General features: G+C 36.0%; 1 protein-coding gene across 1 annotated transcript; it reads right to left on the bottom strand.

The window, feature by feature from the left end:
- Positions 1 to 1,270: 1,270 nt before the first annotated feature.
- Positions 1,271 to 21,918, bottom strand: LOC129269700 (mucin-2-like). The gene is made up of 16 exons (XM_064105262.1): positions 21,868 to 21,918; positions 20,185 to 20,412; positions 15,404 to 15,505; positions 14,581 to 14,640; positions 13,889 to 13,948; positions 13,057 to 13,107; positions 12,440 to 12,499; positions 12,117 to 12,176; positions 11,612 to 11,662; positions 11,244 to 11,303; positions 10,720 to 10,761; positions 10,252 to 10,284; positions 8,910 to 9,140; positions 7,401 to 7,578; positions 5,840 to 5,970; positions 1,271 to 5,205 (listed from the first exon to the last, which is right to left on the bottom strand). The coding sequence occupies exons 2-16, from the start codon at positions 20,342 to 20,344 to the stop codon at positions 4,886 to 4,888; spliced, it is 1,599 nt and encodes a 532-aa protein (XP_063961332.1). The 5' UTR covers positions 20,345 to 20,412; positions 21,868 to 21,918; the 3' UTR covers positions 1,271 to 4,885.
- Between the last annotated feature and the right edge of the window lie 1,676 nt (positions 21,919 to 23,594).

The raw sequence follows: 23,594 nt of genomic DNA, 5'->3' as shown, positions 1-23,594 counted from the left end.
GAAGAGTGATATGGATGGGAGAAGGCATGGATAAACTCCGATAATGAGAGGAAAGGAATGTTTGAAAACAGCTGGTGATGAAAAGGATGATGCTGATGATGATGGCGTGTATGATGGTGTTGATGGTGGTGTTGGTGATGATTGTGGGTGGTAATGATGATGATGTTGGTGGTGGCGATTATGATGGTGGTGGTGTTGATGATAATGGTTGTGGTGGTGATGGTGATGAAGAATTTGGATTTGAATGGGAATCTGCTAAAGTGCAGACGTGCTTCAAATTATTCGGATGTAAATAAAAAGTTATGGCATTATGAGGTTTGCTTATTTTTCACAAAACAGTGATATGCACAACTCAGTGACATGCAAATGGGTCAGTCGATGATGTCCATCACTCACTATTTCTTTTGTTTTTTTATTTGAATTATATATTATTCAATTTTTTACAAATATGACAATAAGGACCAACTTGACTGAATCATATAGTATTAAACAATGCTAATTCCACATGTTTAGGGAGGAATAAATCGTTGTTTCCATTGAAAATGAGGAGAAAATTATAATATTTCATATAATGTATAATAAATTACAAAAGAAATAGTGAGTGGATGACGTCATCAGTGTCCTCATTTGCATACCGACCAGGATGTGCATATAACTGTATTGTGAAACTTCAAAATGTCATAACTTTCTTATTTTACATCCGATTTTGATGAAATGTTCAGTGTTATGCTTGTTGGATTCTTCTCCTTTTATTCAAATCAACTTTTTGTTGGGGTGGACTTGTCCTTTTAAAGAACGATTATAAAAAGAAGTAGTAGCAGTAGAAGGAGAAAGAGAAGAAGAAGAAGAGGAAAGACAGTAAGGAAGGAAGAAAGACAGACAGACAGAAAGAAAGAAAGAAACGAAAACTAATTACAGCAGTTACAAATATACAATGATGTTAGTGATACAGTGATGGTCCTGAAGATTATGGTGATGATGATGATAATTATGATGATGATGATGATGATAACAATAATAATAATAATAATGATAATAATAATGATGATAATAATAATCTTACTAATAATAATAATATTAATGATAATAATGATAATAATAATATAAACAAAACAGCAGCAGTAATGATAATGAAGTAGACGAACAGTGTTTTATCGGCGATCAGTTTATAGCAATGTACATTTTTTCTATTTTTTTCCTATTCTGACCGTTACAAAACACCAGATTTAAACACCAAATTTAAGATTGGACAAGCTATAATGCCAAAATGTGATTAAAATCATTCACTTTATTGACAATCATGCCAGAGATAACAAAGTCACACATCAAAGTATTACATGACTAAGTGGGTTATCACTCATCGCCGGTTTGGGTTTAGATGGATTTCAAGATTTTTCGAGAAGATTTATAGAATCAATCAGAGTTCAAACCATATACAAACAAACTTTTGAACATAAAGACATGTGCATTCTTTACTGTGAATCTATCAAACTGGGATCTTCATTAAACAGTTGTTAATCATTTGTCAAAATTCGACTGAATAGATTTATCCGTTTAATAATATCAATAAGCTGCAACATGTACATAGTTTCTAAGCACTGTGTACTACCGCATCTGCTTTAACTATATCTTTCAATATCGATTTATTGGTCAGTCTTGGGGGATACTGATAACCAAAACTTTTATTTTTGTGGGTAAATAATGGTATCAAATAACTTTCACTGGAATTTCCTTCAAAGGGCGTATTGCCATGACAGCCAGAAGCCGTAATAGCCACACCTCAATTCCTACACTACTCGTATTTGGGCAGGTTCGTTACCCATCATGCAACATTCTTAGCAGTGTAGCCTTGTATAAAAATAATAATTATGTTATTAAGTATTTAATTAATCATTATGTTACCAAGTGGCAAAACAAGCACATTTACCCTAAAACATTTAGTTTCTCACCACTAATTGAATCACATGCTGATTTTTTTCTCTTCTATATTACTAATATATCTACTCCCTTCGTCATTTGACGACATGTTTAAATTCAATAGTTCTGTCCATACCTACCCGACTCGTACATCTGGAAACTTTCATGTCACGAAACACAGACTGTTAGTTACCTCTAAATCAATTCGACATCATGGTCCAGACCTTTTGGAATAATCTTGCAGACAATATTAAATCTTGTTCCACTTTATACTCCTTAAAAGCAACTCGTAAAAGAAATATCATTCAATCTTATTCATCCCATGCTTCAAATTAATCCTTATTCATGTTATTAGCCACTTAACGTTTTTTCTGATAAATAATATTCTAATGCTATCTACAGCACCCGCACCTACACCTGCATTGCACCCACTTGATCAGTAAATATCAATCTTAGTCACGAACCCGCTTTATGAGGCCACCATCAATTTCAAGCTTAACCGCCCACGATGGCGGTCTCCTGAGTTAATTTGTTAATGTTGCTTTTTTATTTTTATCAAAATAAGAAGTAAATGCTCACACAATTTTTTGTTCTAATTATGATTATATTATATACATTACTGCTTATTTTGTATATTGCAAACATTGTAAATATTTTGACAATTGTGAACGCAGAAATAAAAATAAAACAAACAAAAGGTATATTATTTTAAGACTTATCATTTTTTGCACACAGTAAATGAGAGACAACACACAGTCTCGCTCCCTCTTTGATATCTGACCGGCATATAGGCCTTTGACTTTTTATAACCCAAAGTCATTGGATTATCGACTATTGATATAGACAATAATCATTTGTTGACTCATTTGCACTCAATATCAGTGCACCGTTATCAAAACTTAACCGGTTTTTTTTTGTGGTTTAACTATGGAGAGCCAATTGGGGCATAAATCCCTTACAGTACACATTCCATTTATCAACTCATATGACACCCAAATTGTTCATAATTGTCTGGGAATGATAACTGAAGTATTTTTCTTCGATTATGAAAGCAAAAGGAAAGAAAATAGTAAACACAAGAAATATAAACAAATTTTTTGAATTTTGGCTCCCCATAATTTTTAGCAAACAGTGGATGATGATGATGACAATTCAAATGATAGAAGTGTTAGCTTAGAATATGGGCCACTGAGTTTTGCCTCATTATGCCACTTAAAAAAAAAATCAGAAAAAAATATTTCGAGCTGTATCCAGGTTAAAGTTTGTGTAAAAATTTTCGAACCCTATAGATAAAATATTATGTAAATATGTCGGTACGGAAGATCTGTAGAGTGTCAAATGTAATAGACTTTGAAGCAATAACAAGATTTCCATAGCCATGATAGCGCTTAACACGAAAAATAGAAATCCGACACACGCGCAATGAGATGTGAATGTAAAGTAGCAAAACTGACAACAGTTTTGCCTAGTGATATAAGGAGCAGCTCTTACAGCACAACATGTGTAGGTTATGGCACATACCTTGGAATTATGGACATGGTAGGTCTATCTCTAAATCTACTTGTAATAGAGAAAATGATGTCGATACCCCATAAGGCACATATTAGATTCTAATGTAAGCAAAGGAAACAGCTTATATTTAAGGAACATTCACTGCATTCTGACAATAATCTAGGATGCATTATTTCCATCTTTTAACAAGATTCGAGAACAACAGGCCGCGTGATTTAGCAGTCCGAACCTGAATACAGTGTATTGTGTAAGAATGATTAAGATCAAATGATTATAATGTTAACAACATAAACAACAAAACAATTGTCTAGATATCATTTGATCAAACCACATTATATTGCATTTTTCTGTCATTGTTTTAAATAATCTGAATTATACTTTACTTCACACTTGTTATTTGTAATGTATTAATGTATCGTGGTGACCCCTTTTATAAGCATCGCTTCTCCGGGGTCTCCAAACCATCAACTTGTTTTTTTTCCTGGTACTTTGTTAATACTAAATTGTACTGCTTTTATCCTTTTGATGGTTAAATAAATAAATGAATTGAATTGAATAATGGTGTCAGGTAAACAGTCTTCTCGCATAAATGGCTCTTTCATCGATGGATGAATTTTACGTAAACTGTCTCGCAGCCAAAGCCATTATGACCATGGAGATGCTTAACGTGGTAAGATTAATTCACATCTAAGTGTGATTCAAAGTAATATACCAACATGTATTTTAAGCAACTCTTAACGATCATATTTTCTTTTCTATTGTAAAGCTCTTTGACGATTAAACCTAATTCCCTCTTCTGATATTATTTACATAAGTATCAATAAAATTCATGTACATTTTCTATCAATATAATAATACATCAAAATAGAAATTCAGCTCTGAGTTGTTGAAAAGTGCAGCAAATAGGAATATTAAATATATGATTCAAAAAAATATATTATTCATACCACTGAAAGCACAATGGACATGGTGGAGCTACTATCAGATAGTAGTCCCACGCATGCACGTCGGGCACATTGAACTATGTCCGGAAATTTATGGAATTATTGGAGAGTCAAACCAGATTCCTGTACATTGGTTAGTGAAATTGATGGTTTCATGTAATGAGTTAAATGTGATAAATATAAGCATAACTTGGAAAGGATATTACAATTCCTGATCAAGTTGCACAGCTTGTTAACAGTAAGCCTAATTGCGTAAAATTCAGTGTTCTTGGCATTTTTCATATGAGAAATAAGATACATTGCTCGAAAGTTTGTTTTTTAAATGTAGATATTTTGCTCTCTACGGAAACCTGTGTGAATCTGATCCCTGTCAAAATGGAGCAACCTGTTCTAACTTCAGAATATCATACAACACCTTTCTGTACCTGCCCTGTGGCCAAACTGTAAAGGTAAATGTAATGATTATTTTCTGTTAAAAAGTTTAAAAGCAACCAACATTATCATATCCGTTGTTATTCATCTGTATTGGTGATGACAAACTGAAAGGGCTTCCCAATATTATTTATAGTTTCTAAGTTGAATGATGGGCTGCTTTGATCGTAGTTCATCATGGTGGCGATCCCGGAAGGACTGTCTTCCTTCGCCCAATACAGGACGCCATTGAAGTAGATAATATCGCTCAACTTCTTTCGTTCTTTTGTACCACTGACGTCATTATCGCTCATGTGAGTGGTCAGATCTTCAGCGGTATTTGTGTTTAGAGGCTCGCTGACATCCATGTAAAAGGAACTCTCGTCACCGAAATCGCTGAAAAATATGCGCGGCGGATCTCCTGGAAATAATGAATAAAATCGAAAATAAAATCTTTGATACCATGATAAAGAAACTAAAAGTATCGTGAGATTGATCAGTGGCAGATCCAGGTGGGGGGGGGGGAGGGGGCGCATTCTGTGCCCCCTTTTGAAAACCATGCATGAAAACGGGTTTTAGTTAAAAATTCCGGTTTTGTATTTAAGGGACTTGTCAATTGTGTGTGTGACATAAATCACTTTGATTCATTCGGGGTGAAGACCCCTTTTGTGCTTATCTAAGTCCGCTGAACAACTTGAACCCCCTCTTGAAAAATCCTGGATCCGCCCCTGGCTGCTATTCTTTCAAACACTTTGATTATGATAGCTGGCCACTGAATTTTGATTATTTGTTATTGCTCATATCTACGTAAATTATGTTTACTATCTTTTACTATTATGCAACAGTCACAGTTTGTAATAAATATTTTATATGCATTATGATTACCCTGATTCATGTATTAAAATAATCAATAAATGCAGAAACACCTGCTAAAATGTTATATAATTAGAGCTTGAAAAACGCCTCTCTATAATTATCAATATGAATACATGCCTTCTTGATAATTTTGCTAGAATAAATTCACACTCTTTTTTTCCAAAATTTCAATAACGTACGGCTACTATCAATGCTGAGTCCAGTGATTTCAGTTAAACATGAGTCGTAATACACCGATTCTATGATACCAGCAGGCCCAGGTATTGGTTTGCGTTGGATCTTGCCGTCTTTCAATGTCCAATATATGAATCTGGAGAGGGGGGGGGGGGGGAGGTGCAAGAGCAATCTCCAATTATTATTATTTATTTAGGTTTAAATCAGGAAATGGAAAACTCTGGTACAGCCATCCTCTTAAATAAAGATGAATAATAATAATAGTCAGTTCTTTTACAGCGCATAACACATTAAATAACGTCTCTATGCGCTTCCAAAGGACTTGGATATTATTAACCCCTGCTGTAGCTCAAGCAGCCTTTTCAGCGCTCGGCATTTCAAGGAATAAATTCCTGCCAGGTACCCATTAACCTCACCTGAGTTGAGTGCAGCACAATGTGGATAAATTTCTTGCTGAAGGAAACTACGCCATGGCTGGGATTTGAACCCACGACCCTCTGTTTCAAAGTCCGGAGACTAATCCACTGGGCCACAACGCTCCATAATTAAGATAAATGAACAATTCCCTAACTGTTATACCTTACTAAAAGTATAAAATTTAAGCTTTTGCTTTAATAACATCAATATTTACGTCTCAGCATCCATTGTCATTCAAGTAAGTTGGGCCTCAGTCTAGGTTTTACTTTTTATGCGAGGGATGTCCAACGGCCTTTCTGATTCAACTCAATTCACCTTTATCTCTCCTATGTTTTTCTTAAAAAAACAACAACAGGAGTTTAATTAAACTGATTCTAACATATGTACTGTATATATAATAGTCAACTCTGATCACGTTGCTTGATTACTATCAGAATAGTAATGAACCAGTCAAGGCCCTTGACCTTCCCGACTGAAATATACATGTATGTTTGTATAGGCCTACCAATATAAAAGATTTAACTTTTCAAATGAGATTACCCTTGCGAATGAAATTTCCCCTTGTAATTATGTTTTGCGAATTACGCAAATTAAAAAATACATTGCTTGAATAGATGAGAAGGCTGAAGCGTACATAAAAAGCACCAAATGATCATCGGGGCAATTTCATAGATTATGTACATATTATGATCACTGTGTAGCTATCCTGAAACTGTCAATTTTGTTGTTATATGAAAGCTTGTAATATTTTTAATACATTATGGGCTTAGCAGTCCGTGAAGTGATGTGGGTATATAAAAAGGGGGCTTACAAATAGATTGATTATTTCATGAAATATAGCATCGTGTTAAACTATCATTATAACAGAGCTACACAATACCTATCGTGATGAGCCAACATTTTGAGAGGGTGGATGCCGCATGTGGCGAATAGCTGGGAAAAACTTTTTTTTTTTGAAATGCGAGCGAGCGAAATGAGCGAGCAAAAAGTTTGACCTTTTTAAAACATTTTTTTGTAATAGATTTTGACATAACATTTCATCCTTCTCCTTTTCTCAATTTTCCTTCTTTTTTCCCCTTTTACTTGGTCGTGAAAAGGTTGGTGCTCCATATATGATGGCCCCCAACCTGTATACACCAGTGGACTCACCCATTGGTCTCATCCACTGCCACTGCATAAGGCTCGTCAGATAGCCCTGTTGCAAAGTCCACCACAGTCCCAGGTAATGCGGTTCCTGATGCAATAGAAACAGATGTTATTTTCCGTGGGCTCTTATTGGCAATGTAGAAAGTGCGAGAAGTCGTGGCGACAGCAACTCCTCTTAGTTCTGCGGTTAGTAAGAGAAATGTCAAACAAGTCTAAAAATGTCAACATTTTAAATAACTTTTGTTTTAAACTCTTCCATGATTCCAGAGTTCATGTATAAATATATATTTTAATCCCTGCGTGTGTAAGTCATAGTTGGTGAAGATATGTAATTTCTTATTGTTTCAAGAAAGAACATCTCCGACTTTACTTGACCGATTTGTTGAACAAAAATACTGGCCTATTTGACACACAATTTTCTGGAATTCGTTTCGAGATATTAAGAAATATAAGGCAAACAATCTTCTTTCCTTGATAATGTGGCTCCTCCGATTCAAATCATACAAATTCATAAAATAATATCATATTTCACCCTAATTACGTTAGGAAAATTTTGATCAGGGCCCCGTCTTACAAGGAGTTGTGATTGATCCGATCAACCACAACTATAAACGGCCAGCAACAGCAACATCTGAAATGCAAATTAGTCAAAAAAAATTCTAGATATGATATATATTAATACATTCATCATTCGCTTGAAGATTTGGTGTGATCCTTTTTGTTTACTAAGGAGATTGTCCAAATTTCCTGTAGAAAAAAATATGGTTTGGATGGATTTCCATATGGTTGAGATTGATTGGATCAGTCGTAACACTTTGTGAGGGGCCCTGGACTTACTTTTATAAAACGGAGAATAGACGAGGTGAAGAGGTGTCCCGGATGTGGAAATTGTTCTCCATTTCATGAAATTAAGTCCAAATGAATAGAAATCTTTTTTTATCGTAATTTCACTTTCTTCCTGAATGAATCAAAATATACATCAATTCATATTTCGCCCTATTCTTTTCAATTTTTTCTTCCTTTTCTCCATCTTCCGTTTTTAATTGCTCATCAGGGAAATTGAGGGGGTTCAAGTGCCCCAAGCCCCCGTCCACTAGCGTATCTACGGGGGGGGGGGCAGGGGGCAGTCTGCCCCCCTGACGAGCCACAACCCATGCAAAGGACGTATCCCTGCCCCCCCTGCCGAGCTTGAAATACCTTTTTTGCCCCACCTGACGAACTTGAAGACCTTTATTGCCCCCCCTGACGAGCTTGAAGCCCTTTTTTTTTTTTTTTTTTTTTGCTTGTCAATTTTTTTTCTGGTACAAAATCCTTTATTTGTGATTGAAGACCTTTTTTTTTTTGCTTGTCAAATTTTTTCTGGTACAAAATCCTTTATTTGTGATTGAAGACCTTTTTTTTTTTTGCTTGTCAAATTTTTTGGCGGACAATTTTGCACCCCCTGTGGAAAATCCTAGGTACGCCACTGCCCCCGTCTATGAACCAAAAGAAGAAAATCTTAGATTGACATACCGTCGGAGCTTTGAGAGGTGACCGTCTCCTTATTTCCACCATCCTCGTTGGCCCGATAAACTTGATTATCATCAAGATCTGTCCAGTAGATCTTCTGATCCACAGAGTCATAAGTGATATAACGAGGTTTAGAGGAAGAAGGGATAGAACTAAATGCTAAGCTGCCATCCAGATCGGCAACATGTATCTGGTCGTCGTCCAGATCCGTAACAAAGATCTTTGCAGTTATCGCTGAAATAAAATGGAAAAATAAGGAGGGGGTGAAACCATTTCATGAAATCTCCGTCATGGAAACGCAAAGGGCATCATTGTCCTTTCTACACATCAGTGCATGTTAAATTGCCAAGGGTGAAAATGTATAATATAAGTGGATTGTTGCAAAAGAAATTGAGTGTATAAAAGTAAGAACAACCCAAGACCATCTCTTCGCCAAACTGAGTTAAACATGTGAAATTATACAAGAGACCATCTTGTGTGCAATGTATTTTTCGCCAAAAGCGTTTTTCCGTCAGTATTTGTGTACTCGACGTGAGAGGTCTGTATACCATAGCCGTAACTTTTTCATAAATATGTCTATGGGAATAACGATATTATAGGGTTTATTTAGTCAAACTACGCCTCATGAATATTCATGAATACGAAAAGTTAAGATAAAGCGTTATTTCGGACAAATCGATGAACTTGATTGATGTGGCTCAATCAGTAAAACCACGCAGGTTCGAGTCTCGCCTTGGGCGATTTTTCAAAGATTTTGTTTTACCGGTTTTTTATATTATAAATTGAGGCAAGACTCTGAAAAAGTACAAGTCCAAGATTTTTAGTCTGATTCAAAACCTCCAAAACAGCCCTCTCTTGTCGGTTGCACAAGTGCTGACGGAAAAAAAATCGCTTCCCGGAAATCTCTCCAAAAGTGTGAATTAAAAATCTCATTGGACATACATAATTTTGTTTTTCTTGATTGATTTGTAATGAACTATCGACTTGAGTCGTTCTTATCACTGGCTCAAATCCGAGCGGTTAACCTGTTGTTCAGGGGGGGGGGGGGGGTGTTCTATTGTTTCATCCCCCAGTTTGAATAGTATGACGTCACGGATCTACGCCAGTGGTTCTTACACACTCGTATAATGTAAGACTAGATATTACGATTAATTCGCTCGTTAGGGGAATCGACAACGTGTGACAGAACAAGACTTAGTATTCGAAATTCATTGGAAAATCTTTATGATGAAACCGAAAGACAATACAAAAAAATATTTTAGTGTCATGGGTCACAGATACAGAAATATCCGACGATGACTGAGAGAAAAGGAGGAGCAAAGAGAAAAGGTTTGTATTTTCTTACGAGTTGTAGTTGTTGGCTGCGTGGTGGTGGCATCTGTCGTAGTCACGGTTGTAGTTGGTTTTTAGAGAAAGAAAATCATATTGATTGCGAATAAAGAATATTGATGATGATGGGGATTCGCAGCATTTATATTGAGCCATATTTCTGTTAAAAACATTCATAGGCGCAGGCTCATTCAATATTGTATCAGTACATAATAAGATCTCAAGAAAGTAATAATCATAGTATTCAAAAATTTAAATGATACGCCATGAATTCCGGAGAAATAAAAAGTAATCAACGAAGAAAGATGAATCAAAATTGTGGAATGAAAATGTTAATGTAAAAGATGAATAAACGGGGTGGGGGATAGAGAGAAAGAGTGGGAAAGACAAACTGGGAATATTATGATGAAGGGAGATGAAGGGAGGCAGGAGGCAGAAAAGAGGGGGAGCGAGGGGGGGGGGGAATGTTTTGCATTTTTCTTACCAGTAGTTGTTGTTGGCTGTGGGGTCGTGGTTGTCGCCACTGCTGCAAGTTTAATGTGAAGACAAAAGAAATATTACATAAGCACATACGAAAAGATCTCATAAAAATACATGGGTCGAATTCATACGTCTAAAAAAGTATTTTAATTTAGACACTGTTAGAGAAGACAAAAAGAAAGAACGAAGGCAAATGTTTATAATGAAATGGGAGAAAAGGAGTAAGAGAAATGTGGGTGAGTAGGAATAGGGAGCTAGATGGACCATGGACACTATAGATAGACAGATAAATAGATAGATAGATAGGTTGGTAGATAGATAGTTAGATGATAGATAAATAGATAGATAAGTAGCTAAATAAAGTTAGATAGGTAGATAAATAGATGGATTGAAAGACAGTGCGGGGAATAGAGAGAGAGAAATATCAAGAGAGATGAACAGGGACTTTGATGAAAAGAGAACATTGAGAAATGGTGAGAGAGAAAGATGGAGAGAGGGAGGGGAAAGAAAAGGTTTGTATTTTCTTACGAGTTGTAGTTGTTGGCTGTGTGGTCGTGGATTCTGTCGTAGTCATCGTCGTAGTTGGTTCTGGAGGAAGGAAATTATATAAGCGCAGAATAAGATCTCAGGAAAATGATAATCTAATCTTTTTCGAAATCATTCAGATGAAGATTACACCATGGACAAGTTTTGAATTTCACACAAAACAAAAAAGTACGAACCGAAGGAAAGTAAAATAAAATGAGATGAATGATAATGAATGGGTGGGATGGGATAGGTGGAGGGAAGAGACGAACAGAGAATTCGATGGAAAGAAAAGAGTGGGGGGGGGGGGGTGAAAGAAAGAGGGAGGGAAGGGTGGGATAGGAAAGGAAGAAACAGTATATATTTCTTACCAGTGGTTGTCGTTGGTTGAGTAGTCGCGGATTCCGTCGTAGTTGCCATCGCTGTAGATCGATTTTGAAGAAAAAAATTATGGTAAGATCTCAAGAAAAACATTTCTTGATTGAATTTGTACAAAATTAATGGCACGTCGTGAATAAATATTGAATTTCAGGGATCGAACGGCAAAGAAAAGTAAATGACAAGAGAAAGAAAAGGAATGAGATTTAAAACAAAAGAAGAAAAATGAGCAGATGAGGGAGGGAGGGAGAGAGAGAGACAGACAGACGGGGGGGGGGGCGAACATCGATTTTCGAGGGAGAAAGAAACAAAGGGAGAGAAAAAAGAGGAGACAGATAGAGAGAGAGAGACAGACAGACAAAGAGAGAGAGAGAGAGAGAGAGACAGACAGACAGACAGACAGACAGACAAAGAGAGAGAGAGAGAGAGAGACGGACAGACAAAGAGAGACAGATGGGGGCATTCATTACGGAGAGGAAAGAAGAAAAAAATTCTTACGAGTAGTTGTTGGCTGTGTGGTCGTGGATTCTGTCGGAGTTGTCATTGGTGTGGTTGGCTCTGAATAAAGAAATATAAATTAATATAAGTATGGTTTAAAAATACGCTTGAATTCAGACAGAAAAAGGTAGGCAAAACATAATTATATTGAATTACAGAGACACAAAATGACAGAGGAAAGTGAAGTAAAATAAGACAAAAAAAGTGAAGTGTTATGGAACAGAAAATGAGTGAGTGGGAGAGGCGGAGGGGGGGGGGGGCAGCCATGGGATAAGATTTACAGACAGGGAAAGACGTGGAGAAACATTTTGTATTTCACTTACGAGTAGTAGGTGTTGGCTGAGTGGTTGTGGATTCTGTAGTAGTCATCGTCGTAAGTGATTCTAGAAGAAGAAGATTTATATTATGTAAAATACTGAGGGAAAATATACTTTGTTTGAATCAGAAACAAAATATGATCGCCGTATTAAGTATAATTGGAATGTAAAGGGTTAATCAAGATGAGGAAGAGCATGATAGATGGATAAAAATAGAGAGAGAGAACAAAATGGTATTTTGAAACTGACATCACTTGGTGTCCCTTGAGGGCCACACCCTGAAATGTTAAAATTACACCCGATACCGAGAGATTCAGAATAACACCGAAAAGTGTTAAAAAACACCAACCTAAGGTGTTGAGCTAACACAAAAATAACACCGGAGTACACTGACTGGTGTGGTCATTAAATAACAACACCAACCAACACCACAGTTTAGATTAAAAAAAATCGGCTATTTAATCAATAATTGAATAGGTTTATTTATTGCATATCACTTCAAAAAGTGAAGTGATATGGAACAGAAAAGGAGTGAGTGGGAGAGGCGTGGGGGGGGGGCAGCCATGGAATAATATTGAGAGACAGGGGGAAGGTGAAGAGAAACATTGTGTAATTTCACTTACGAGTAGTAGTTGTTGTGGATTCTGTCGTAGTCATCGTCGTTGTAAGTGATTCTAGAAGAAGAAGATTTATAATATGTAAAATTCTGAGGGAAAATACACTTTGTTTGAATTAGAAACAAAATATGATCATCGTATTATGTATAATTGGAATGTAAAGGGTTAATAAAGATGGGGAAGAGCATGATAGATAAACAAAAATAGAGAGAGAGAGGGAGAGAGGAGAGAGAGGGGGGGGGGAGAGAACAAAATGGTATGTTGAAACTGACATCACTTGGTGTCCCTAGAGGGCCACACCCTGAAATGTTAGAATTACACCCTATACCGAGAGATTCAGAATAACACCGAAAAGTGTAAAAAGCACCAACCAAAGTTGTTGAACTAACACAAAAATAACACCGGAGTAAACTGACTGGTGTGGTCCTTAAAGAACAACACCAACCATCACCACAGTTTAGAAAAATTTGTTATTTCAACAATAATTGAATAGGTTTTATTTATTGCATGAAAGACTACAGACAATTCAGAAACTAAAGTGAGAAAATTAATATTTACAACCCCCAAGTACAAAAGTTTTGTTTATAATAACATTTCATACTTCATAAATTATCGATCCTTTATAATTTACACCCCTCTTTTGGATATGACACCTTGGTTACAATTCTTTACGTTGGTTATGATACTTTCTCATACAAGTATGGTAAGGCCAATGTGAATAAACAAAAAAGAATAAAACAGGATCAAAGAAATGTTATTTGCCCATTTGTTGCGATACTAAGAAATATTAGGGGGAAAAGCGATGTAGAAGGAGAAATAAAGATGGTGTATTTCTTACGAGTTGTAGTTGGCTGTGCTATCCCCGGTTCTGTCGTAGTCATAGTTGCCGTTGTTGATTCTGAAGAAAAGGAAATACAAGAACGTAAGATCTCTAGGAAATTGTATTGCTGTCTGATTTCACAATTTTTACAGGTTCTCTTAGAATGAGTAGTTGGTGATGTGGTTGTAAAAACCATTGTTTTACTTAATTTTGAAGAAAATAAATTCTATTTAATTGCAAATTGATGTGAGGAATTTTTTTCGCTGTCAAATAATGATTAACGGAAAAGTTTTGCATTAAAAATGATCGATGATTTCTCAGATAAGTGAAGAAAATGAGAAAGGTATATATACAGATAAGGGAAAAGAGTGGGAAAATAATGAGAAATGTTGAAATAGACAGACAGATAGATAGATTGAAAGATATATATATATATATAGAGAGAGAGAGAGAGAGAGAGGGGGGGGAGGGGAAATTCACGACATCGTGAATTTCGTCGCCAATTTCGTCGCGAATTTGAGAGAGGGGGGAGGGGAAAGAGATGTGTAGGTAGGTAGCAAGAAAGATAGATATATTGATATAAAGGTAGATATATGGAAAGAGAAATAGGTAGATAAAGGGGGGGGGGGGAGAGAGAGAGAGAGAGAGAAAGAGAGGGAGTGGGGGAGATAGGGGGATTGAAAGGGGAAAATATGTTCGTATTTTCTTACGAGTAGTTGTTGGCTGTTTGGTCGTAGAATCTGTTACAGTCGTCACTGTTATTGTGGATTCTTAGAAAAAAATGATATAACACGAAAATCATCTAAATGTTGGGGAAATAATTTTGGGGGCATGGAAAAGAGCTATGAGAGTGTAATTCGTCCTTGGTTATGACTCTCGTCTTGCAATCTGAGGGACGTGGGACCCTGGTATAGTGAGTTATCGTGATAGATAATCAGAAACATTTAATTAGAAATACAATTCTTGATAATATTGCCATGCGTTTCTAGCATTTAATTATTTTTCCTAAAATATTTCCATAGTCAACCCGACGCCGACGTACAGACAGTTTCATGTCTTTTATTTTCACTTTGACATAACAAAATTTAGACATGAATACAATTTAAGGATAAGACAAAGTAGTGAAAAACAAATGCAGGCAAACTATATAAGCAAAATAAATGCTTGAGTAATAGCAGCCAAAACGCAATGTCTTCCCTAATGCAGCTGAACAAACCCTGCAGGAAAGAACTGAGTATTACACAGTTTGATCACAGTGTGTTCACATAATGGACTATGTGAAAATATTATCTATACTTTTAAAACGCTCAAGTTCAACAGTGTGATGATATTTTCACACTGTGGACACCTCGACAGTGTGACTGTTCACAGTGTATTTACACGGTCGAATATGTGATTCACATTTTTGAAATGCTCAAATTAAAAGAGTGAAGGTGATTTCACATTGTGTAACATACTGTGAACACATGTTTTCACAGCTATTCCCTTCACGGTCTGCAATATAAAATACATTTTCATGTCTTCAATTCTCACCTTCGTTGCAATATTTCCCTTGATAACCATCTGAACAATGACATACATAGGTGTCTATAGTCTCTTCACACCAGCCGTTTCCACAGCGATTCCTCTCACAATCTGCAATATACAAAAGAAAATGACGGTGCTATTATCTTTATTTTCATTCGGCATAATAATATGAAGAAAATACAAGCAATAGGATAAGGGGAGTCATTGATGCAAGAAAAGGAGCAACATTTTAGAGACACAAACACACACACACAAGGTCTTTCCAATTCATATGACTTCATAGTAACAACATTAAGATAAAGCACAGTGGCAGTTATTGCCACCACAGGACAATGGAATCAAACTTAATTGAAAGGAAATAAAGAGAAATCATAACCCTAGATCGGAGATGGTACACCAAGGGCAATTGAGTCAAACTTAATTGGAAGAAAAGTAAACATTCTCTTATGTCGGAGATGGCATACCAATTTGGTAAAACTCAACATGTACATTACCTGCAGGGAAGGAAAAACTGAACAAAGAATAACCGACAACCCGAAGGTCTCCCTTAAATTTCCAATAGTCAATGGTAAAAAACAATTGCAATAGTAATAAAGTAATAAAGCTCATAAGAGAATAGAATCACACAGAGTTGAAAAATCTTAACTATAGATCGAAGATGATACACCCATTTGATAAAAATTAACACAATTTGATAAAAAATAATCAACATGTACACCACGTCACTGATCATTACTCATCCTCTCTTCCAAAACAGAAAAGAAGTGAATAAGAGTCGAAAGTGTAAAAATAATTTGGATAAATTGGCACGTACATGCATGCTTTATGTTTCAGCAAGTAGCCTTGAAAAACATATATACATGTTATTATTATTATTATTTATTCGGCATTTCAAACAACAAATAAAGCCATATGACATTGCAAAGATGACAGATGACATTACAAAAGTATGACAGAAATTTAAAAAGGACTATCCCGCTGCAGTCCTGGGTCCCGTAACACAAAGGCTAGCGATTAATCGTACTCTTGATTTTTATGATTGATTGTACATTGTAGTCAATGGAATCAATCGTAGAAATAATGTTCTACGATCATAGCTAAGCTTTGTGTTACGGGGCCCTGGATTTGCCTGGAAGAAAAAAAAGAAATGTAAAATTCCTGTAACCCGCAAGTCATTCCTTCCGACTCCAGGTAAGGCAGCGAGGGATATATCTTACATACACACACATATTATATAAAAACATGTAATTCAGTAGGAAAAAATAAAATCAGCAAGTTATAAATTCAAAGTCGATGAACTGCAAAATAAATGTGAATTTATTTGTATGTATCATGGAAATGTAAAGGCGTACTTAAGGTCACTCATCAGTTCATTTTTATATCTAGTGAAATATAGTCAAGAAAGGATATTCAAATAGTTATGAAAACTTGAGTCTCGATCAATATTCTAGAGTCCTCGGGTGTACTCAGCTATAATGTTTAATTATCATCAAATACACCCATTCAGTGCCATGGTGACATCATTACAAAGCCTGGATAGTTATTCTCGAGGTCATGTTTTCTTCAAATGAAAGCGCAACAAAATTTTCGCGAAGAGCCAATTTTTAACATGCATAATTAATCTGCTAATCACGAGATGGAATATAGTCATTAAATCCCCCTCTTCCGCTGTAACCCTTTCAGTAATACCCCAGTCATACCGATGAAACCGGCTCCAGACCGGCCGAATCTATTACGTTATTTCCATTGTCATATCATCGGTCGGTTTGGAGTCGGTTCCGTCTGATGAGACCGTGGCGACATTTGCATTTCAATGCATAACGAATGGGGGCGGGGGCGGAAGTCACCCTGTTTTCTCAACTGAATTGCACTGGTAATAGTGTATGACACGATCAATGCATGTACTTACATTTTTCTTCTTTCTTCTCTCTTCCGTTTTCTTTATACTTATAAAATTTCCCCCTTTTTTCACTACTTTACTTTTTTAAGGGGAGGGGGCATCCTGCCCTTTGTACTGCCGCCACTTTACGTTTACGTTTACCTAGAGTTTTTCGCTCAGCGACGCATGGAAGATTCAATAACAGAGTAAATGTATTGTCAAATGCCAGCAAAATGACATAGAACAACTCGGAAGTCTTTGTCAAACATTGGTGATCCGGAACATCAGTTTCATTTCAGAGCTGACGATCAAAGGTGCAACTTTGTGGTTTATCCAGATTCAAGGACTAAACAGTTGTTAAGATTCACCGATTTTCGACAAAGACCTCATTGTTGTTCTTTGTCAAGATGGGCTTGTGACAATACATTGACTCTGCTCGTTAATCCACCGTACGTAGCCGAGCGATAACTCCATAATAATCAAGACCGAAAGCACTTGACCGTTTGATTCAACCCTATTGATAGGCGTCAGTCCTATGGATAAGCCTTTTCGGTTCAATCATTCGTATCGACACAGTTATGAATAATATATCACCAGATAGCGTATAATCAAGCCTTTGCCATTCAAAGGCTGATAATGGATAAAATTTGATAAGATTAATTACTCCAAGTCACTCTTCGATTTGGGATTTGATTGTTATCATCGGGTAGCATATTAATTACTCCCCATTTCGGATGTAAAAGCCGAATAGCGTATCGGTTGTACTTTTCAATTTATTTGATTAATCGTCTTTCACTGTTGTGTGTAATAGAGAATTGTACAGTATCAAAGTGTTTTTTTACTCATCTCAGATAACCAGTATCATATGACGACTATTTGGTTATAATAATGAAATTAATAATAATATCAACAATAATAATGATGATGATAATGATAATAATGATATTAATAATATTAATGATAATAATAATAATAATCATAATAATAATAATAAGAAGAAGAAGAAATTCGTCAGGAGCGTCATGTTGAGAAAACTATCATTCGCGTGAAAATACAATATTTAATTACATAAAAAAGACTAAAAGACATACTAAAAAAAGAGAAAGGCTATGTGGGGGAAAGTCACTCATGACCAGAATCCTCTGACAAGTTGTTAGATTTGAAAAATTTCCTTGGTTGTGATGGGCTGAGAAGCTCTCTTGCCAACTTACCATGGTAACTACCGGATAAAATAGACTCTGTCAGATAAAACGTCTGACAAGTACGTTCGTGAAAAGCTAACTTGAACTGCTCTACATATATTTTTTTACAATAGATTACCATGTTCAATTCTCGATGTATACTTTCAACCAAATGACATAATTGACAAGTTTTGATGAATAATTCTTGTTGATGCTGAAAGGTTGATAAAGCTTACTCAAAGCCTCTCATATCCTTTCATCCCTCATACATAATAGATGTCATCTATTGAAGGTCATGATGCTGCATAAGAAATTACTTTTTAGTTGTAATTAAATCGACACAGCCCATTTCACTGATCATGTTGATATCGCCAATGACGTGAGAATCGATGGACTGTTTCTGCTGTTATGACAGCAGTTACGTGAGAAGTGAAGTTTGATACAAAATATCAAGCGTCACACAATTTGATAATGAAAATTGCTGCTTATGAAATAGCAAAAGTGCCATCACTACTTCTGGTACTTGACCTACTTGACAGTGTATACAACAACAACAACAGCAGCAGTAGCAACAACAACAACAACAGATTTTACTACTACTACTACTACTACTACTACTGGGCAACTCCATAAAATATTGACGTCTTCATCAAACTTTGGGTCTGATTTCTTGTTCTTTGACAGTCTGGAATGATCTCAAATTACCATGACTTGATCAGTTTATGAAGTAAAATAGAACTTGAGAAAAATGGGAGTCGGACGTACAAAAACGTTGATCATTTTATGGAATTTCCCTTCAACTATTACCACTACTATTACTACTATTAATACTACTACTACTACTACTACTACTACTACTACTACTACTACATAGTGATATCCACACGTGATTGCAGTAAAGATTATGATGCAAGTTTTAAACTGTTATCACGTGGCGTGTACCGGAATACCGAGTGTTTGGAAATGAAATGAGGTGTTGTGAAAGATTGATAAGTCTCCGGACTAAGAACCACAAGGTCCGGGAATCGAATCCCACCGCAACACTTACGTCATTTGGCAAGGCATTTATTAACACTTGTCACAATGGGTAGTCTGCAGGCACAGACCCTGATTGAAACTTTGATCAACAAGTGTGCCTCCACGCAAAGACTAGCACATACAAAACTCGAGGGCCTTCAGTACACAAGGCATGAGTAGGCTGCAATTCAGACCCTTTACTCGAGTGAAGGGTTTGCCCAGCAGACTAGTAAATGGGTATCCAGTAGGAAGAAATTCCTCGAATGCTTGAGCGCCTGTGGCAGCCCATCAAAATCCGGGGTAATAATAAAATTTGCATGTTAAGGAGAGCTTGCTGCTTCGAGCATTATCATGTTAAGCAGGGCCCGCTGGCAGAACAGTTTTCTGGGCAAAATATGACGTTATTATTATTATTATCATTATCATTAACAGTAATGGAAGTGAAATGGCTTCCCTGGGTAAAAAACTGACGTTATTATCATTCTAATTATTAGTTATAATAATAATATTGATAATAAATATAATAAAAAATAAAAATAATTAATACAAATTATCATTATACTACTAATAATACTGATATTCTTTATTATTATCATTTTTACTATCATAATCATCATCATCATTAATGCAACTGAGGTGTGTGGGAATAACAAATCAAACATCAAAAGGACATATCTAATGACCTCACCACACTTGACTACGATTTTTACCTGGAAATCTGCACACCCTATATCCTGGAGGGATGTTCAGTCTACTATCCCTATGACAAGAAGCACTGCCCAACGAAGCATCAGGTAGGCCTATGATCTTGGGAATGGTCTGTGCCAAACTGCCATCTGAATGAAGCTTAAGTTGACATTCGTGGAACATTGGTAAAGTATAGTTCAGTCCTAACCCGTCCGAACAACCGGCAGTAGTCACTCCGGAAGAACAAATGACTGATGGGAATAAAAGTGGAATAAAAAAAAACCATAATGGAACGTTTTCTAACCTAAGCATTATATTATTTGATCATCCACAACCGAATGTTTTCTGTGTCATAATGGCAAATAGTTACTGGCAGTATAATGGTCTTCGGTAGATATACAGATTTTGAAAGTTTAGACCACAGTCACTTATATACATGGGGACATGGGGAATGGTTATTTATTTTTCATTTAAATATAATGTCTGTTAACCCATTCAAAAAGTATTCAATTCAAATAAACATTTGTTTTCTTCCATTTTAACAAAATACAAATTTTCAATTTAATCCGTACAAAGTTTTTATTTATCATAAGAGACTATAAATATATAAAAGATTTGAAAAGCTTGTGGCGGGATATACCTGTAACACAAATACAATACAAATACAAAACTAGAAAGGAAGTAGGGCTAGGAAAGGGTAGGAAGAAGGAAGGCAAGGGAATGAATCGAGAGAGGGAGAAGTGAGCAGGACTGAGAGCGGGCATGAATTACCTAAACAAAAAGAGAGTACAACAAATGTTCGTGTTAAAAAGGGGTAGGAACAACGATTATCTATATAAATAAGATTTAAAAAAAAATAACAAACCAATGTCAAAAATAAATTTTTGGTCTTTGTGTTCTTAAGTAATGTAAGTTCTAAATGGAAGGTTTCATGTTCATGTATGTGCCTTACAAAATGTTATTCATGCACCGACATAGCGACACAGCTGGCTCGTTGCATAACCAATCGAAAGTACATTTGTTCGTCTTTGCGCTCTGATATCTGCACATTCCGTGAATGAAATAAATAATTTGTTAATCCTTTCGGTAATTTATTTTATATAATAGTGAAATGCATGCGTCAATAAAAACACTTGATATTTATAAAAGTACAAGAAATGTAGAACAGCAAGCAAATAGGCATTCAACTGGTGGGCTCCGATTGCGATCATACACAGCCGGTGTTAAATTCAGTGTTAGTTCTACTCTCATTGGTGTTATTACAACACCTTGCATGTTTAAACTATATGGGGTGTAATTCTAACACCTTACGGCGTGGTTCTCTGGGGAACACCATCTGCTTTTGGTTTTAACGCCAAAATTTTCTTTTACAGCGTACTGAGCAGCAGCAGATAGTGACATTAAAAATGTGTTTTAAATGTGTAAATGCAATGCATATTAAAGATTAGATGGACAATTATTCGGACGTTGCGAGGGTTTTATATATTTTATATCGATGGATGTTGCATTGAAAAAAAAACACTTCATTTTACAGGTACACGCGAAGTAATCATCATTTATAATTTTATCCATTTTATTCATCCATTATCTATTCAGTTTTTGTACATCATCTGTCTTGCAGTGTCAATTGTAAATACTATTTTTATGTCTTTGTGAAAGTGAAATTTGATTATATCACATCGAATCCAAATTGAAGATGTACATACCGAATGATAGACACGCCAAGATAATATGTATCCATCTCTGCAGTAGGTCGTTATCCTGTAATGAAAACGAAAAATATATACCATTTATGCTGAAATCTATGAGTTTTTGCAATGCGATTGCAAACGAAACCAATACTTTTTGCCTAGCCTGTGAGATTTTACATTTTCTTACCGTTGAAGATTGTTATTATTTTTCCCCTCCTATTACAAACCGTGTCTGTTTACTTTCAGTAGCATATTCCGATTAGCATGATTTCAACATGTTATTTTTCATATTTCTAAAAACAACTACACACATTGGTATTCATGATGCATATAGAAATTTCATTTATTTGATGTACGATAAAACAGCAATGTGTATAAAATGCCTTGCCAAGGGTATAATATGATGAGATATCTGATATATGATGATGATATCTGAGATATCATCATCAAAGTCTAGGTCGGGAATTCCTTCGATTGTAGAGCCGGGAGATCACTTTCTCTACAGTTACCGTCTTCATATAAAGCAAATTGATTGCTGATGTCAAAACAAAATTGGCGAAAGTATGCAACCTTGACGCACTATAGCTCAAACCAGTCACTAAAACCACCTTCCGTCATTGCAAAACACCAGGAACTGTCAAAGATTGTATTGATGGTAGGGAGCATGGTTTACCGTAGGAATTAAGTGAGCACCTTCAGCCGTGACGGACTGTTTATGGTATCAAACGCCTTCTTGACATCCATTAAGTACATCGCAATGGGAATCTGGCATCCCTAGCACTTTTCAAATCATAGGATGCAGTGTGAACATTTGCTCTGCATAGACTGGGCCCCGGATATTGACATGAATAGCGTATCATGTCGATGGAGAACCGGGTGGCAGCAGGGCTCGTAGTCTCGTCACCGACGTGGATTCCCTCAGATAACTTTTACTGCCTAAACGGAGATCTATGGTCTATCCAAGGAGGTGTCATAGAATCTTCTTGGTCTATCCATGGACCTATAAGAAATGGACGATTAACGCGGGCATTCTTTTGATGCAATCATAGTCGCCGTATCCTGATTATGTGCATATTAATGAGAACATACAGGTGTTTTGACAATAGCGGTTACCGAGGCGAATCTGATCTTTACAAAGGAATCTTTTTCCTCTTCTTGGCGTTTGTTGGCTGATGTCCTGTAACAGATTATACCTTTCGATTAAGATGGTTCAGTTTTGGAGCAGCAAATTGAGAAGCAGACGATTTTTGTGATATCAAATATATTATTATCGATTTGCACACTTCTGCACACTCATAATGACCTTACTAACAACGAGAGGGGGACGACCCCTACAAGAAACCCACCATGTTTCTCTGGAATGTCATGAGGAAATCTTTAAAATGTGATTATAAATTACAATCAATCAATTTCATTTCAGCCTCTATCTCGAAATATTCATACATTTTCCCAAATAAAAAAACAACGGAACTAAGATATTTATTTGTAAACCAGAACTGCACATTGATTTCAGAGAATTTAGGTAATTTATTACCTTCTGCGCATACAATTTGTCTAATGTTAAATGTCTAATCACCGAAAGCTTCTGTAACTCATGGTTTAGTTGACGGCGACCATGATGGTATCACAGCAGATAAAATATGAAGAGAATGTTATTCACATGACAATAAAAGTCAGATGTTAGTGAATTCATTAACTAACCGATGAATGTCCAGCTTTCATAGGTCCATGGTCTATCTTAG

This window comes from Lytechinus pictus, chromosome 10 (assembly GCF_037042905.1).
Source record: "Lytechinus pictus isolate F3 Inbred chromosome 10, Lp3.0, whole genome shotgun sequence".
NCBI lineage: Eukaryota > Metazoa > Echinodermata > Echinoidea > Temnopleuroida > Toxopneustidae > Lytechinus > Lytechinus pictus.
Note: the sequence above shows the minus strand (reverse complement) of the source record. Positions and strands in the feature narration are given on the sequence as shown.

What these genes read in the sequence shown, in the direction of transcription:
- LOC129269700 (XM_064105262.1), bottom strand. Translation starts at nt 20,344, where the DNA reads ATGTTCCACGAATGTCAACTTAAGCTTCATTCAGATGGCAGTTTGGCA. An exon ending in TCAACCAACGACAACCACTG is followed by an intron (nt 11,304 to 11,611) that starts GTAAGAAATATA and finishes TCCTTCCTCCAG; the next exon opens with AACCAACTACGACGATGACT. An exon ending in ACTCAGCATTGATAGTAGCC is followed by an intron (nt 5,206 to 5,839) that starts GTACGTTATTGA and finishes CATTATTTCCAG; the next exon opens with GAGATCCGCCGCGCATATTT.